Here is a 19,785-nt window from a genome sequence, read left to right as displayed (position 1 = left end):
AACACAAAACACAAAAAATGCCATTAAGTACAGGACTTCAGAAAGTTATCAGGAATTTACTTTTGGAGGCTACCAGTTAAAAGAAAAAGGGCATTTGTAAAATTATTCTATGCCTATCATACACCATCAGGAGAACAGCAATACTAGAAAATGATTCTGGTCGTTATTGAAAACAGGCTTTTCTTATGAAAAATGGAACATAAGACACGACAGGCAGGACCAGCTTCATGGGCATGTGACGTATGCAAGAACTCCACACTTGGAATTGCTCATGTTTGTTTAATGTCTTGAAATTCTTAACACTTTTTGAACAAGGTCCTCCTCATTTTCATTTTACCCAGATCACGTCGGCTGTCTTGATTGCAGGAGTGGTGAAAAGCATGGCAGAATGGACACTGAGCCCACAGGAAAGAATTTTTTGAACGTGAAGAAGAAATATGCACATATAGGACAAAGTAAGAATTTCTTTTTTTTTTTTTTTTAAAGGAGTGTTTCTATTTCTTTTTTTTTTTAATTAATTAATTTATTTATTTATTTTTGGCTGTGCTGGGTCTTCGTTTCTGTGCGAGGGCTTTCTCTAGTTGTGGCAAGCGGGGGCCACTCTTCATCGCGGTGCGCGGGCCTCTCACTATCGCGGCCTCTCTTGTTGCGGAGCACAGGCTCCAGACGCGCAGGCTCAGTAGTTGTGGCTCATGGGCCTAGTTGCTCTGCGGCATGTGGGATCTTCCTAGACCAGGGCTCGAACCCGTGTCCCCTGCATTGGCAGGCAGATTCTCAACCACTGCGCCACCAGGGAAGCCCCAAGAATTTCTTTTTAATTAAGGTTTCTAGACAATAATTTAATTAAAATTATAAAAGCAGAGAAAACATTTAAATTTTGCATCATCACTGGAGTCTGCTTAAATTTCAGCTAAGCAAAGAGGGGACAAGTAACCTGCATTCTGGCAACGACAGCGCACCCTAGTCATGGCAGTATTTCATCAGGACGTCATATACCTGGCACAGTGCCATCACTTGGTGAATGCGAGCATCAGAAGTCCTATGCTTTGCCCAGACAAGCTGTTCCAGGTTGCTCTCTAGATACAGTCAAAAAGGAGTCCCTTTGCATGTATCTGACTATGATTCACTGATACGATACTTAGATTGACTTGTTCCTCACTCTGAACTTCAAATCAGCAGTGATATATACAATCCCCATATATCAAATATATTTTCCCCTTCTGACCATGTAAATTTCAACACTTCATGAACTTTACATTGCATAACATATAAAAGAAACCGATCATATCAATGCCAGTCAAAATGAAATCATGTTCCTTCAATGTGCTATGTAAATGTTACCTTTTCACCTCTGTGTGCAATTCTTCAAAACTGTCAATAGGCCACCTTTCTCCACTTGCCTTCTTCATTTGAACAATGACCACTGTTTTTTGTAATTTCATAACCTGGGGCATAAATAACACCTGGATATCTACAGTCCCTTTAGGAGGCAATGCAATTCCTGTAAAAAAAAAAAAACAACACACACACACACACAAAAATAAGTTTTAATGTGGTAAACGTTTTTAGAATATAATAATTTTAACCACAGAAAGTAACCTCTCCTTACTGATCACCTAAATTTTTCAAAATCACTCCTGAACAAAAAAACACATTATGCTAAATTATAAGTGCACTTCACAGGCTTCATTAATTTTCCTCAAATGTCACCAAAATTCTTTAAAAAACACATTTTATCCTGAGCCAAGAAGGTTCTCCTGAAAAGGCTGGAAGAATTAAAGAAATGTTGATAGTGATGGCTTGAGTTTCCCAGAGTGATAAAAAAACCCATAAAACCCATGGATCTTTTTTTTTAAAATTATTTATTTATTTTATTTATGGCTGTGTTGGGTCTTCGTTTCTGTGCAAGGGCTTTCTCTAGTTGCGGCGAGCGGGGGCCACTCTTCATCGCGGTGCGCGGGCCTCTCACTATCGCGGCCTCTCTTGTTGCGGAGCACAGGCTCCAGACGCACAGGCTCAGTAGTTGTGGCTCACGGGCCTAGTTGCTCCGCGGCATGTGGGATCCTCCCAGACCAGGGCTCGAAGCCGCGTCCCCTGCATTGGCAGGCAGACTCTCAACCACTGCGCCACCAGGGAAGCCCAAACCCATGGATCTTTTCAAGTCTTACCACATTTTGCGTAAGGCAAAGTACAGCAATTTCTGACCCTTTCATTTCTTTGCATATTTTTGTTCTAGACCATAACAACTCCACGTTTCTGCTTGGAGTCCCAGAATTGCTACCAGTAAGCTGTTCCTTTCTTTAACTGATTCACGAAGGAAGCCAAAGCTTATCTGTGAAAGAAAGGGGCATCCACTTCACGTTGTAAAAATCAGAAGACAGAAAAACAGACAGCAATTTCTTGTGTTCTAGTGGATTAGAATTTTTCAACCTTTGCTTTGAATAAGTACCACCTGCGAAAAACTTGTGAAGATTTCCAAATGATTGGTGTCTTCCTTTATTTTGAAGAGTAACACTCTTTACAAGAAAATGAGGGATTATTGACTATATATTTTTTTTAAATTCTTTGTTATAAGATTTATGATATTCAAAGTCATTTTGTCTCAGATGAGAATACTGTACTAAACTATTAAGAACATCAAGAAAGAAAATAGAAAATGGCCCCTCTGCAAAATACCCCAACTCAAAATTCTTATAAATTTTCAAATTTTAAAGTTTATTCCTTCAGGAAATGAAAATTTTCTAAGGTGTATTGTCATACTTAACAATAACTAGTAATTAATATGATTACTAGTTAATATTTATTGACTACTGACTCTATGCCAGGCTCTGTGCTAAGTATTTTTCACACAATATCTCATTTCATTATCAGAAAATCACCATAAACAAGTGTTATTATGTTTCTCATTTTAGAGATGGAGATATTGAGACAATTTGGTTAAACAACTTGCCCAAAGTCCCAATGAAAGATCATGTTGTTTACTAAGATATCTGAAAGATTTCTATCTTCAACTTTGCCTTTATGAGTTCTGTATTTTCAACGAATTGCTGCATTCAAATAAGTAAAAACAGCAAGAGCCAGAATAAAATAGGATAAAGTGCTGGAATATGATTAAAAAAGCAGAGCTGAGTCAAATAAACCATACATTGCATCTCCAAGGAAAAGTTTAGAAATGATCATTTGCCCTTACAAAAGTATATTACCACTAAAAATAGATTATATAACTAAAAATAAACCCAGACATTTAGATGGTGTAAGGAGTCAAGACAAAGATACAAAAGGGTACTTCATTGCTAACATCATGCTTTCTTATAATATTTGAAATGAAAGATAATGCTATAACCAATAAGCCCATTTAATTAAAAATCTAGTAGGCTATTTGTGGCTGTAACTTTTTACCAGTCTACAAATAGAACTATAGTTCCCTACTGAATTCACCATACATTTCTTTAACTATTATTACATGTTTGAATAGTAAGTCACTACAATGTTAATGAACTTCCAAGAAATCACTGAAACTTAGCAATGAAAAGAACTTTGAGAATTTATCAAATTCATTTCGTGTCTCACAAATAATTTATATTTCCTGTGGTTTTCCCACTGTCCTTTGTAACACTTTGGGTAGAGACAGAAAAGCCGTCCACACTTCTATCTTATAAAGAATCTAACCTATGTTTTCTTCTAACATCTATATATTTTCATCCTTTAGTTAAATACTCAATCCACTTGTAATTTATCCATATGTAAGGAATGAAGAATGCATCCAACATTGTTGATTTTCTGTATGAGACTAATTATCCAAAAACCACTTATTTAAAAGTTCAATGATTTGAAATGCCACCTACATGGCATTTCCTTATATATTTTGGTCTTTTTCTGGAGTCCCTAGATTTCTCTTCATGTGTAAGTACCACACTGTTTTAATTATAGATGCTTTATTTTCTACTAGAACTGTCTCCTCCTCCAGCTCATTTTTTTAAAAGAATTTTTCTAAATTTGGAATGAACAGTTAGCTCCAAGAAGGGGATGGCCTGGCAAACAGTTCTTTTAATGGGATTGCCCCACATTTACACTTTAGGGATCACTGACATTTTTGTCCATTCACGATCTAGTCAAGAGCAAGGATATGGACTTTATTTTTCTCATTTGAGCATTATATTAGGTGCTTCTAGGTTCTTGGAATAGATTTTCAGCCAGTGTTAGTTTTCAGTGTTGCTGGAGGCTCATTTCAGCATCTTCATATGTGTTTAGCAGGAAGCTGGGAGAAACCACATCAGTTGTTTCTATCTTCTGACTGGGAAATCTAGCTAGTGTGATGATTACTACATCTATTAGGTTAAACAATGTAATAAAACATATTCTAAACTCAAAACATTTTCTAAGCTTATCTTTTTCTGTTTTACTCCATTTCCATATAGTAACTACACAAAGTAACTACAGATGTATTTACTTTTTTCTATTACAGTTACCATTCAGGGATTCAAAATCCTAATAAGCATCTAGGGGGAAATATGCACATTTTATTTTACATAATTGATTTTAGGTACTTATATATTTTATTAGAGAAGTATACATTATTTATATAATTTTGAGACCCTGATAATATGTCATGTTTAGCATCTGAGAAATATTAAAAAGAGTGGCATTCATTGTATTATTATTATTGTTGTTTTGCTTTTGAAATCTGCTATGGCCTAGCTGCACTTAACATTCAAATTTTATTCAGTGTATTCTAATACTGCTATTTTGACTGCTCTTTTGATTAAACGTAATAGAAATATTTATGCACTGATCTCCAATTTGAAATATAGAAATTGTACAATACTTTAATGGTATGAGGTTACTTGCCTTCTTAGAAGAAAATCTTCTCAAGAGCGTAAAGTGGGCATAATACTCATCTTAGTAATGAAAATATTTCATTTGGGGAGATTAATTTTTAATCACTTTAGTGGTATTACACTACTGCTCCCCACAGCATAATTTCTAATATTTAGCATGGAATTAGAAATAGCCCATGTCAGGAAATCAAATAGATACTTAAACATTCTAGCTCCCTAAGTGATGCTATTATTTTTGTTATAGTGGTTTCTTTAATTAATTTATTTATTTATACTTTTGTCAAATGTCTGTTTTTTTTTAATTGAAGTATAGTTGATCTACAATATTGTGTTTCAGGTGTACAGCAAAGTGATTCAGTTATACATATATATGTGTATATATCTATATTCTTTTCTTTGATTCTATCCCATTAGTTTATTACAACATATTGATTATAGTTCCCTGTGCTATACAGTAGGACCTTGTTGTTTATCTATTTAATATATGGTAGTGTGCATCTGTTAATTCCCTACTCCCAATTTATCCCTCCCCCATCTTCCCCTTGGTAACCATAAGTTTGTTTTCTATGTCTGTGAGTCTCTTTCTGTTTTGTAAATAAGTTCATTTGTACTATTTTTTTAGATTCCACATATAAGTGATATCATATAATATTTGTCCTTCTCTGTCTGACTTACTTCACTTAGTACAAGAATCTCTAGGTCCATCCATGTTGCTGCTATAGTGGTTTATTTTAAATAAGAAAGCAAGCTTTTATTTTTAAAACATCAAGTCATCAAGAATGTGACTTTTCATCAACCACTTTCACACATGAAATGTGTGCACTTTCTACTTGAATACTTTATATTTTCAATAACTGATTTAATTTAAATTATCACTAAAAAATAGAACAGAATTGTTAATGTGGTAGTTTGGAGAAGAGTCCTTTCATTGGTTCTTCAGAGATATTATAGGCTGAATTATGCCCCCCTCCCCAAGTCATATGTTGAAGTTCTAATTGCCAGTGTCTCAAATGTGACTGTATTTGAAGTTGGGGGCCTTTAAAGAGGTGGTTAAATTAAAATAAGACTGTTAAGGTGGGCTCTAATCCAGTCTGACTGGTGTCCTTATAAAAAAAGGAAATTCTGACACACAGACACACACCAAGGATGCCCACATACAAAGGAAAGACCATGTGAGGGCACAGTGAGAAGGCAGCCAGCTACAAGCCCAATAGAGACACCTCAGAAGAAATCAAATATCTCCGTCCCTTGATTTTGAACTTCCAGCCCCCAGAACTATGAAAAAATAAATTTATTTTGTTTAATCCACCCAGACTGGTATTTTATTATTGCAGCCCTAGCAAACTGATACATGAAATTATCTTTCCTTCTATGTTATCTCAGAGGCTGAGGCATGGGATGCCACTGAACTTGCTTAGAGAATTTCTAATTCCAGGCTCTCAAAACAGGACAGATAGAGAAATTTGACTCTGACTGCCATTTGGCTGCTATGATCATGGAAAAGCTAGGGACGAAGCAGTCTTCCCTTCCAACCTGTATCTTGCTGACTGAGGTGCATGTATTGAATGGAAGCATCTACTGAAGAGCAAGAAGGGCATTTCAGAGATGGAATTTCCTTCATGAAGGATTAGAGACTGCTGCTGCTTTACTCTTCCATCTTTTATAGAGCTAGCTAATGTCTGAGATTTAATAAAGAACTTGTCCAAAGAAGACACCATTAAAAGGACTAGTGTACAAAAAGTGAGCACTAAGTAGAAGGTCACATTTACTCGTATAGGTCATTGGGGAATAGATACAAATCCTTGCTTCTTAGAAAAAAATGTTCAGCTTGAGACATATAATGCTTTTAAAGTAGATTTTTGAGGTTATTCAACACAAATATGATTGCTAAGGTAAGTTTTACATCATGAACTAAGCACCTGTAAGTTAAAGTTTTATGTTTGCTTTTTTAAAAATCTAAGAATACATTAGTAAAAAATAAACAAATAAAACTTAAAGGAAATACTGATTCCAATGTAAACATTCCATTGCTGGGTCAAAAATGAGTGAAAAATCCACTATCAGAGCCTTCTGACCAGAGACACAGTAAAGGACAGAGTTTTCTGTTATTGAAGGCCTTCAAGCACATGCTAATAACCACTGACAGTGATGACCAAGAGAAGGGTTTTGAGCTTTACATGAATATTTAGAATATCTTAATATGCCTTCCAGTCTTAATATTCTATGATAACATTTTTCCTTATAAATAGAAAAGATAACTAAGGTTTTAAAAATTAATGTCAGGAAATTGAATATTTTCTTGGAAAGTAACTAATCTTAATTTCAATTAAAATAATATCCCTTATTGATCAATTACCATGTCTTCCTTGTTCTCTGCATTGTTAAGTTGTGTCTGTGTATATGTAAAATCTCTCTCTTCACCTGTAAGAATACTCTATGATATAATGTAAAGCATTTGAGATTTACAAGTTTAAATCTATGCTCTGATATTCATTAGTTCTGGGAAACTGTGAAAGTTATTTACATTTCTAAGTGAGATTTTCCTCATATGAAAAAGGAAGCATATATATATATATGAATATAATATATATATCAAGATTTTGCTATGGCAAAGGTACTACTTCAGTTCCATCCAGATAATCCCATTTTGTACAGTATACATTGATTGTACACTATTTTATTCTTTCACTTATTCATTCAGAAAATACTCTGTGCCATGCATTGTAATACGGGATAAAATAGTGAAGAAAATAAATCCCTTGCTTTTCTGGATCATGCATTCCAGAATGTGTTGGGGGTGAGAAGTCAAACAATAAATAAAATGTATTATATGTATGGTGTTGTTAAGTAAAACAATAAAGAGTTAGAGAGTGATGTGGATGTTAATATAGGGTGGTCCAGGAAGACCTCTCTGATAGGTGTCATTTGAGCAAAGCACCTAAGGAAGTCTGAGAAGCCTTGTAGACATCCATGGGGGGAATACTAAGACAGCAGGTGGCTATATGAGTCTGAATTTAAGGGGAAATTGAGGCTGGGGCTATCAATTTAAAAGTTGTTTGAATTCACTTGTGACTGAATGAGAGCTCATCAGGAACAAGTATGGATAGAAATGAAAAGAGAAGACAGGACCTTGGGCCTCTGGGAATTCAGGGGACAGGAACAGGGGAGAAACATACAAACAAGGCTGAGGGGGCCTTACTAGAGAGATAGAAGGAGAATCAAGGGAGAATTGAATCCTGGAGGCCAATTGTTTCCAAAATGGTGAGAGATCAACTGTATCAAGTTGAGCTCATGGGTTGAGCAAGATGAGAATGCACACAGATGATCAGATCTGGCAATGTTATGTTATTGATGAACTTCAAAAGAGCAGAATCATCTGTAGAATGATGGGGAATAAAGTAAGATTAGCTTTTGCAACAACTTATAAGGGAAAATAATCTGAAAAAGAATCTATCTATCCATCTATCCATATCTATATCTATATCTATATATCTGAATCACTTTGCTGTACACCTGAAACTAACACAACATTGTAAATCAACTATACCTCAATAAAAAAAAATGAAAAAAAAAGATAATGTATAAGAAATGAGGGCCATAAGTATAGACAACCTTTCAAGTTGTTTTGCCATAAAGAGGGATCAGAGAAATGGGATAGTACCTGGCAGGGATAAGGGGTAAAGAGAGGCATGTCTTTTAACATTAAGAGGTATTACTGCATGCTTGCTATGTTGATAGGCATAATCCCACAAGAATTATTACACAGAAGACATAGGAAAGAGCTGGAGAGCTCCACATAGTTGAGTAGGCGTGGGATTCAGTGAACAGGTAGAGGGCTGGCCATAAGAACACAAAGAGCTTTTCCAATGTAATGGGAGGAGAGGCAAGGCACATGGATGAAAATAAAATTAGGCTGGTCGATGTAATGGAAGAACCAGACAATTAGATTCTGATTTGACTCTATATTCTTAATGAAATAGGAAGAAAGAATATCAGATGAGAGAAGGGGAGGAAATGCTGAATGTCAGTAGTAGTCATCAGGTTTCAATTCACTGTAGGAAATTTTACTAAAGGAAAAGAATGTGTCATCAAAAGTTCATCATTCACTCACAGTTTACTTATTTCTCTATCTCCCTTTCTATCTATCCATCTCTACATCCATCAACCACTCTACCTATTGTAAAAGCCCCAAATTCTCTAAATCCTAAGAAGATATTAGTTCTCTCTCTGTTAGAATATTTTTCTGTATTTCTGAAGCTAAGAAAATTGTATAAAATGACAGAAAAGAGAAATGGTACTGTGAGCCTTGGGTTCCATTTTACAAGCCCAGACCATATAAAATATTTTAATTAGTTCAATTTTCATTCTCTTCATAGAAATATTCTAGTGGTAGAAGTAGGTCTAAATTTCAGGTTATAGAGATTTTTCTGAAGGGCAGGCATCCAGGCATCTTTGCATAACAAAAGCTATAGCTTTGTGTTTTACAATAAAATCAGCAGCTTCACTGACTAGCTTAGAAATCTGCTTGCTTTATGCTAAAAATCATAATTACAAATCTGTCTGATTGGAACCTGAGCTCATTTGTGTGGAAAATTGGTCATCTGACATAATAGGAAGGGAAATTTTACAAAAAACATGAAATTATGCTCAGCTGCCAACATAATTTAATAAATATTCATGACAATTATCTGGAGACCTGGGTATGCTTTACGTCAGGCAGCAGCACACATTAAATGCCACTAAACACTGAGTTCTTGAAGACGTTTTCCAACTCACAAGTAGCAACACTGAATTTGAAAAAACATTTTTTTCTGCATATAATATTTTTATTATTCATTGCCAAACTGCATGATATATGTTAACTAAAATCAACACGAGACAGCAATTATCTCTCATAAGGAAAAAAACATACGTCTCTTTTCTAAATGCTTATTTAGCTCTAATTATTAACAATCACATAAATTATGTATATTTTATCTTTTAAAAAGTAGATATTATAGATACCAAACAGTGTATATCATTATCCTTCTGATTATTCTCTCTTATTATAATATGATATAATCCTTATCCATTATAAAAACATTTGAGATAATTATAAACATGCACTTGTAAGAAATGAAAGTACCCGTTACCCAGTTATCTCCCATGGTAACATCTTGTAAAGCTATAATGCAATACAAAATCCAAAATATTTACATTGAAATAGTGAAGATATAGAAGTTTCGGACTTCCCTGGTGGCGCAATGGTTAAGAACCCGGCTGCCAATGCAGGGGAGACGGGTTTGATCCCTGGTCCGGGAAGATCCCACATGCCGCGGAGCAACTAAGCCCGTGCGCCACAACTACTGAACCCGCGTGCCTAGAGCCCGTGCTCCGCAACAAGAGAAGCCACCGCAATGAGAAGCCCGTGCACCGCAACGAAGAGTAGCCCCCGTTCGCCGCAACTAGAGAAAGCCCACGCGCAGCAACAAAGACCCAACGCAGCCATAAATAAATAAATAAATAAAAATTAAAATTAAAATTAAAAAAAGTGTCATCACCACAAGTATCCCTCTGGTTGATCTTTTACAGACATCCCTACCTCCCCCACTACTCTAACCCTGAATACTACTATTCTCCATTTCTGTAATTTTGTCACATCAAGAATACTCTATGAATGGAATCATATAGTATATAAATCTGGGGGATTGGCTTTTTCACTCAGAATAATACCCTGGATATTCAACCAAGTTGTACTTATCAATGCTTTGTTCCTTTCTACTGCTGAATACTACACAGTGGTATAGATATAACACCGTATGTTTAACCATTCACACTTTGAAGGGCATCTAGGTTGTTTTCAGACTTTGGCTATTACAAATAAATCTGCTATAAACATTCAGGCACATATTTTTGTATGACATAAATTTTTACTTTTCTGGGATAAATTCCCATGAGTGTAATTGTTGGATGGTAGGGTAATTGCATGTTTACTTTGATAAGAAACAACCAAACAGTTTTCCAGAATGGCTGTACCCTTTTACATTCCCACCAGCAATGTATGAGTGATCCAGTTTCTCTACATCTTTCCTAATACTTGATGTCACTATTTTTTATTTTAGCCATTCTGATAGGCTTGTAGTGAAAACTCCTTGTGTTTTTATTTTGCATTTCTCTAAAGATTAATGATGTTGAACATCTCTTCATGTGCTTATTAACCATCAGTATATTTTCTCTGGTGAAATGCTTATTCATATTCTTTGCCCATTTTCTAAAAATTGTATTTTTATTAGTGAGTTTTCAGTATGTTTTATATATTCTAGATACTAACCCTTTGTCACATATGTGGTTTGCAAACATTTTCTCCCAGTTTATAGCTTTCCACTTTATCGTCTTCTCGCGGGCTTTTATGGAGAAAAATATTTTAGTTTGATGTCCAATTTATTAATTTTTCCTCTTATGGGATTTTTTATTGGTTAAAAGCAAGAACTATTTGCTTAGCAGTGTGTCAATTTTTGCATAAGGTCTGAGTATCCTGGCTGGAATTGCATTAAACCTATAAATCAAGTGGGATAGAACTGACATCTTTACTATATTGAGTCTTCCAATTCATGAAGAGAGTGTATCTCTCTATTTATTTAAATGTCATTTGATTTTGTCATTTTCAGCATACAAGTCCTGAACATGCTCTATTAGATTTACTTCTAAGTAATTTATTTATTTGGAGAGATTACAAACAATATTAGATTTTAACTTTCAGTTTCCACATTTTCGTTGGTAATATATATAAATCGATTGATTCTTTGTGTGTCGTTCTTATTTACCATGACCTTGCTGAATTCACTTAATACTTCTACAAGCTTTTTTTTTTTTTTTAAGATTCCTTGTGATTTTCTGGTAGATAATCATGTGATATGAAGATAAGGACAGTTCATTTCTTTCTTTCATTCTATTTGCCTTTCATTTTCTTTACTTGCCTTATTGCACTGGCTGGGACTTCCAACAGTATGATAAACGCTGAGAGTGACATCCTTGTGTTGCTCCCTATTTTAGAGAGAAAGTATTCAATGTTTCATAACTGAAGGTGACATTATATTTTCTATACTGAATGACCTGTGATCTTTTTCCTTTATTCTTTTTAAGAGAGTAGATTACATTAATGAAATTTCAAATGTTCAACCAGCCTTTACATTTGGAATAAATGCCATACGCTCATGGGTATATTTTTTTGTTATATATTTTGATGGGTTCATTTTATTAATATTTGTTGAAGATTTTTGTGTCTAATTTCAGGAACAGTATTAGTCTGTAGCTTTCTTTAACTGTGATGTGTTTCTAGTTTTTGTATCAGGGTAATGCTGTCCTCATAGAATAAGTTGGAAGGTGTTTTTTCCTCTTCTCCATCTTGGAATAATTTGAGAAAGATTGGTGTTAATTCTTCTTTACATGTTTGGTAGAATTTGCCAGTGATGCCATTTGGGCCTAAAGATTTCGCCTTGGAAGTTTCCCAATTATTAATTTAATTTCTTTAATAGACGACTACTCATATGATGTATTTCATCTTTGGTGGATTTTGGTAGTTTGGAATTTACGAGAAATGGATCAGTTTCTCCTAAGTTGTTGAATTTATGTGTTTATAGTTGTTCATAATACTGCCTTATTTTTCTAATGTCATAGATTATCTGTAGTGATGTTGCCATGGGTTACTTGAACATATTTTAGGATTTTAACTGATTTATAGTGTTTTTGAGTCTATCACTTCATACAATTTTCTTAGTTGTTTAAAATGGTAATTCAATATACATACACAACTTATTGCTTTCCATAGGTATCAATGTTTAATTGAATGAAATGTATCAATATGTACCTTATGTTTTAAAATGTACTCAGGATTTGTTTTAATCCGGTATGGTGAGACATACAGACACAGAAATGACTGTCATGAAGAAAGAAGTTTTATACTCACATATCCCTAGGAACAGGAGGCATAGTATGCCATGCAGGGACACATGGGGAATCATCAAAATTAGTCATGGGGTGAGGGAATGGCCAAGAGCCTTTACTGTGGTTTTCATGGGAAGACTAAGCAGGTTTAGGATAGAGGGTATTTTCCTTACGATAGATCACAAATTCTAGAAGAAGGTGTGGTAAAGTTTTAGGGTTTAGAAAGGAGTGGAAGTTGTGGTTAAGAAAAAAAAAAAAGTGATGTACACTGCCACTGGGGATATGAATGTTGAGAATGAGGGATGACCTGGAAGAACAGGTGCTCATATGGTAACAGATACAAAAAAGGATAAATACATACTTATATACTTCCTGATGAAAGAAAGATAGATGGTGGTGGTAAGATCTCACACTTGCACTATGGGGATGAGACTTTAGAGGTGGAAAAGAACGGATAACTTAGCAAATATACATTACATATAAGGATTTGCTAATGGCTTAAAAATAATCCATCAATTATTCAACATTCTCTAACTACCTAAACATAGGCATATACTTTGCTATATATAAGCTTAGCATTCTTAAAACTCAGGTCTCATAAATAACAAACTAATGCCAAATGCTGAATTTGCTAACGTACTCATGAATTGAGTGCTTATCTGCAAGACAAATGTCTCAGCATCTGCATTTTCCTCCTATCAGTTTCTTCCTGATAAGAAGTTTTGATAAAGATTACGGCACCATTTATATTTGATAATAAGATAAATAACACTCAAAGTTGGCGTCTTCTGCTGTTATCGAGGGGTTAGGGATTTCAGAGCATGCCCACTTGCTACAGGAAAAGAAATCAATTAGAGCTACAAGAATTCAGGAAGAATACAAGTGGCAAAAGGTAATGAATGGTTGTGCCTAGTCAAAATAGGGAAATCCTAGAATGGATGTTTTCCTAAAATGCATTCACCATATTCCTTTTATGAGATAACTGAAAAAACAGAAATCTAATCCTTTTGTAAGATTAAATTTTGACTTGTCCACAGAGCTGGTGACAGTAGAGTTTCGACTGTGTACTCATTTCCTACACATGGAGACCATGACAACTTATATCCATCTGATTTTCCTTTTAGACTTAAATATAAATAGGGGTGTCAGCTAAAAGAAGAAGAAAAATAACAATTTCAGTTCAGGTGTAATTGGATTTTTGACATATCAGAGCTCTGATTACATTTGACAGATGCATATTGATTTTCATTTTAAGCTCTTCTTATCCAACATACTTGGTTATTTCTGGAATTTTTTGCTTTAAATTAAATAAAGGTTTGAAGTGATAGAAGATTTTAATTAACTTCACTGACAATGTAATACCTACCCTGGAACTGGAGTCTGATATTATATTTTTTTCATACAAAATAAACATAATGAGAAATATCATATTTATGTAGCATAAAGCAGGAATTTTGTTTTTTAGAATGCACCAAACAGGTCATAAGGTATGGCTTAAAACATGTTCTCACTTATCAGAGTCTAAGAATTAAAACAAAAATGTGAAGTCTACAAAACTGCATTGTTTCTCAAAAGTGATCCAAATGTGCTAAAGCTGTCACCACTGTTACTCTCTCTCCACACTTTATTTACAGTTTCCATCTCTTGAGGCTCTTGCATAGAAGCTAATGCATTGTATGTTTTTCCATACCCATGGATTCTGTGCCAGTGATCTTCAACAGTCTTACCCTGATTTCTTCTCTATCTCATACATGTGGATAAATGCCCAATTTTAAGCATGTTTTATGGTTTCCCCAAGACAGGCACTTGATACTTGATCCGAACATAATAAAAACATCATTAGACCAGTAAAATGTGAAAGAGTATATTCCATTTACAAAACAAAATTTCTCTAACTAACGTCCTGTTGTATTCCAAAACTAGTAGAAAAGTATATAATTGACTTTTCATTTTACTTCTGAGCACTTTTATTCTAAATTTTTCTTTTTTATGCCTTTTCTAGCACCTAAAGAAAAAAGGGTTCCATTTTTTTAAGAAAATATTTTAAACTTAACATCGAAATTAGCATAATTGTTCCAAAACAATTATCCTGATCCTATATAGATCAGTTTTTATTAATGTTACCAATACAGAATGATAGAATCTTTGAGTTCTAACTTAATGGTCCTCATTTATAACCTCCCAATGAGTGTAGCAACATATTGTAAGAAGTCTATGCAAGACGGCCCCTCAGGAACCATTTGGACCCATCATCTGATGAGGAATTCCTATTTCTTATGGTACTCAGTGAAACAAAATTAGAAGGTTTTTCCTTGTTTGAGCCCCTAGTTCCACTGCTTAGAACTAACCAGTCTCAGGTTGAAGTTCTGCCCTCAGCAGGGATACAGAAAATTAAACTCTTGTCTTCCACACTTGGAGAAACTATTTTTCCAAGCTCACTATAATTTATCCCTCAAGCACTAGACCCAGTTCTGTATGTTTGCCAGTATCTTGCTAGTTATTCAGATTTTCAAGGACTTAACATCCTGACTATCTTGTCTCTGCTGGGTCCTTTACTAGGCGGTACAAAACCGGTAAGCTCAGCTATGTGTTATATTTCACCTATGATGAATGATTTCCTGGATCTCTAAATACTGTCCTTGAATTTCTAACTCCATGGACTACCTGCCCATTAGGACATCACCACTTACACCTAGATTATAACATGTTGTCTGTTGCTTTATCCTTAATGCAAGATTTTCCAAATTTCCAATTTCACTCTTTCCTAACAGGTATAATTATGTCTGGTTTCTGCAGCACCAGTGTAAATTCAATCAATAGGTCTAGTTGGAGGTTTTGGCTACAAATAGAATTGTCTAGCTATTTATCAGGTATTTACTAGCCATTTCCTAAGATATGACAAAGGATCCTTCATCAAGCAATATCCATGCAAAGAAGCAATCTATTCTCTAATATCTTAATAGATAGCATGTTTAATAGACCCAAATTATCTAGGTATGATCTAATTAGTTCATAGCAATTACCTATATTCTCATACCTGAGAAAAGCAATTTTACTATCATGATTGAAATTTACGTAGATAATCTTACTACAAAGTATGTTATCAAGAATGAAGGGACTTCTCTGGTGGTGCAGTGGTTAAGAATCTCCCTGCCAATGCAGGGGACACGGGTTCGAGCCCTGGTCCGGGAAGATCCCACATGCTGCGAAGCAACTAAGCCCACAAGCCACAAATACTGAGCCCGTGTGCCACAACTACTGAAGCCCGTGCACCTAGAGCCCATGCTCCGTAACAAGAGAAGCCACCACAATGAGAAGCCCGCGCACCGTAACGAAGAGTAGCCCCGCTTGCCACAACCAGAGAAAGCCCGCATGCAGCAACAAAGACCCAATGCAGCCAAAAATAAGTAAATAAATAAATAAATAAATTAATTAATTAATTAATTAATTGAAAAAAAAGAAAGAAGTAAGCCAAACCCAACAATGTGCTCCCAAGCCACACACCACATATTCAATTTATGCTACTGGTGCTTTGAACCCACACGTGAGAGATTCTGATCTCCAAAATACTATGTCTTGAAGACCACAATCAAACATTGTAGAGGGGCTTCCCTGGTGGTGCAGTGGTTGAGAATCTGCCTGCCAATGCAGGGGACACGGGTTCGAGCCCTGGTCTGGGAAGATCCCACATGCCGTGGAGCAACTAAGCCCATGTGCCACAACTACTGAGCCTGCGCGTCTGGAGCCTGTGCTCCGCCACAAGAGAGGCCGCGGTGGTGAGAGGCTCGCACACCGCGATGAAGAGTGGCCCCCGCTTGCCACAACTAGAGAAAGCCCTCGCACAGAAACGAAGACCCAATACAGCCATAAAAAAAAAAAATGAATAAAAATAAATAAAAATAAAGGAACTCCTTTAAAAAAAAAACATTGTAGAATATTGAGATTAATTATACATTTGGCATTCTAGCATACTGACTTTCTCTTCCTGTTTTTTGTAATACATAAAGTTGCTAAACAGTCTATGGTTTTACGTAAGACATAGATGATATGGACTCCAACAAGACTCTGTCAGCAATTTATTATAGCCATCAGTGCAGGTTAATTCATGCATTCACTTTTTCCCTTCGGTAAGGACTTTTCTAGCCACCCTATTCAAAATTGCACCTCCAACATTATGACTGTCTTTAACCCCTTCCCCTGCCTATTTTCTCCCCCCATCCTATTTGATCATTGTCTGTCTCTTTCCATGAGCATGTAAATCCCAGGAAGGCAGAGATTTTTGTCTATTTGGCTCCCTGTGTATCTACAGAACTTAGAATGGGATCTTAGCATATGGTAGTTCTTAATAAATATTAGTACTTAAATGGATTCAGCAAGGAACTGTTCTAGTTGCTGGGGATACTGTGGGAAATGAGACAGAAAATATCTCTTGCATCATGGAACTTAACTTCTAGTGGAGAAAAAGAAGAGAATAAATAGATAACTGCATAATAGATTTCAAGTTAATTATTTAGGGAGAATTAGTGGAGGGTGCTTTCAGAGAAAACTTCTCTAAAGAAGTGACGTTTAGTGGAGGCTTCAAGGATTTGGAGAAAGGTAAACAAGAAGTTGGGTACGAGTGTTGCAACCAGAAGTGTGAGCAATGTAAAAGCTTAAATAGGAATTGGCTCAGAATGTTGACGCAGTCAGTAGCTCAGTGAAGGGTAGGAAAGAGTAGAGAAAGTAAGGTCAGAAACAAAAGCACAGACCAGATTATGGGGGGCCTTTCTGACCTCACCTCCTAATGTTGAACTGGAAAACCATGGGAAGGTCTTAAACAGCATAGTGATATGACCCAATTTTTGTTTTACAAGAAATCGCTCTGTCTTCTGTGTGGAGATTAGAGTATGGGGTATAAGACTGAAATACAGGAAGCAGTTGCAGTAGTTCGGGTGGTATAGTCTAGGGTGGAAGTGCTAAAAAGTGACCAGAAATGGGATATATTTTTTATGGCTTTGCTATCAGTATTTACTCATGGGCTGGAAATTTGCAATGAGAAAATAAAAGAAATCAAGTATGACTCCTAGGTTTTTGGAAAGATAAACTGGATAAGTAATGGTGCCATTGACTAAGATGAAGAATTATTTGGGGAATAAACTAGCATGGGTGAGGAGACAGGTATATCAAGCATAATATTTAGTAAGAGATACCTGTAAGATGTCCATGTGAAGATGAAAACATGCAGCTGAAACTCAGGAGGAAGTTTAGAGTTGGAGATATAAATTAAGAGGCCATGTACAGATGGTATACACAAGGCTGAAAAAAAAATGTCCAGGAAGATATTACAACTGGGGAAGAGACTGGGATAAGCCCTAAATCAAGCCAACATCTAGAATTCTGATAGCAGGTAAGAGACAGAAAAGAAGATTTAGAGGAACTGAACAACGACATCGGAGGAAAACTAAAGCCAAGTGAATATAACATTTTAAGGAGAAAAAAAGACAACTACGCCAAAGGCTACTAAGAGATAAAGTAAGATAAGGACATAGCACTGACCTACAGATAATGAAACATAAAAGTCGTGATTTCCTAGACAAAGGCAATTTCAGTCCAACTGTCAAGATTAAATCGTCACTGAAGTGAGTTTGAGAATTGGAGAAAAAGAAGTCAAGACATTCTGTACAGCAAAGGAAACCATCAATAAAATGAAATGGCAACCTACTGAATGGGAGAAAATATTTGCAAATCATATATCTGATAAGGGATTAATATCCAAAATATATAAAGAATCAATACACTCAATGGCAAACAAACAAACAAACAAACAAAAAACACAAACCCCAAAACAATCTGATCACAAATGGGCAGAATATCTGAATGGATATTTTTCCAAAGACATACAGATGGCTAATAAGTACCTGGAAAGATGTTCAACATCACTAATGCAAATCAAAACCACAATGAGATATAGCCACATGCCTGTTAGAATGGCTGTCATCAAAATGATATGAGGGCTTCCCTGGTGGCGCAGTGGTTGAGAGTCTGCCTGCTAATGCAGGGGACACGGGTTCGAGCCCTGGTCTGGGAGGATCCCACATGCCGCGGAGCGGCTGGGCCCGTGAGCCACAATTGCTGAGCCTGCGCGTCTGGAGCCTGTGCCCCGCGACGGGGGGGGCCGCGGTGGGGGGAGGCCCGCGCACCGCGATGAAGAGCGGCCCCCGCACCGCGATGAAGGGTGGCCCCCGCTTGCCGCAACTGGAGAAAGCCCTCGCACGAACCGAAGACCCAACACAGCCAAAAATAAATAAATAAATAAATAAATAAATAAATAAGGAAAAAAAAAAAAAATGATATGAGATAACAAGTGTTGGTGAAAATGTGGACAAAAGGGAACCCAGCACAATGCCCTAAGTGCCCACTGATGAATGGATAAAGAAAACGTGGTATATACAATGGAATAGTATTTAGCCATAAAAAGGAATGAAATCTTGCCATTTGCAACAACATGGATGGATCTCAAGGGCATTACACTAGGTGAAATAAGTTAGACAGAGAAAGATAATACATAATATATATATAATATATAACTGAATCACTTTGCTGGTACAACTGTAACTAACACAATATTGTAAATCAACTGTGCTTCAATTAAAAAGTTTTTAAATTAATGATATGGAAAAGTTTTACAAATTAATGGCAGATGCAAAACAATGTAGTATCATTAAAAATTGGCAAAAGTTATGAAAATACAATTTACAAAAAGTCAAATGTAAACATTAATGTTAGATCTGAAAGTTCTGCTTCCTGGAACCCAATGGCCTTCTTACATTAGTCAACTGAATGGCTTCATGTTGACAACAGAGGCATTAATTTTCAAAGAAGGGGATGTTACCTAACATTTATCTATCTGTCTACCTACATATCTATATTTAAATAAAGCTAAAATAGAATACTGACATTTTTTTTAAAAGTCACATAAAAATGACACTAACTAAAATTATATCTGATTAGTTTCAATTAGATATGGAAAATTATGTGGAAAAAC

General features: G+C 35.7%; 1 protein-coding gene across 1 annotated transcript in view; it reads right to left on the bottom strand.

Moving 5' to 3' along the window:
* CFAP47 (cilia and flagella associated protein 47) overlaps positions 1 to 19,785 on the bottom strand; it is a gene marked incomplete at its 5' end in the record, with an annotated part of 301,208 nt that overhangs the window by 75,767 nt on the left and 205,656 nt on the right. Inside the window, 1 exon segment of the mRNA XM_057537629.1 lies at positions 1,342 to 1,501. Coding sequence (XP_057393612.1) covers positions 1,342 to 1,501 — 160 coding nt within the window.

The sequence above is a fragment of the Balaenoptera acutorostrata genome, chromosome X, assembly GCF_949987535.1.
Source record: "Balaenoptera acutorostrata chromosome X, mBalAcu1.1, whole genome shotgun sequence".
Lineage (NCBI taxonomy): Eukaryota > Metazoa > Chordata > Mammalia > Artiodactyla > Balaenopteridae > Balaenoptera > Balaenoptera acutorostrata.
Note: the sequence above shows the minus strand (reverse complement) of the source record. Positions and strands in the feature narration are given on the sequence as shown.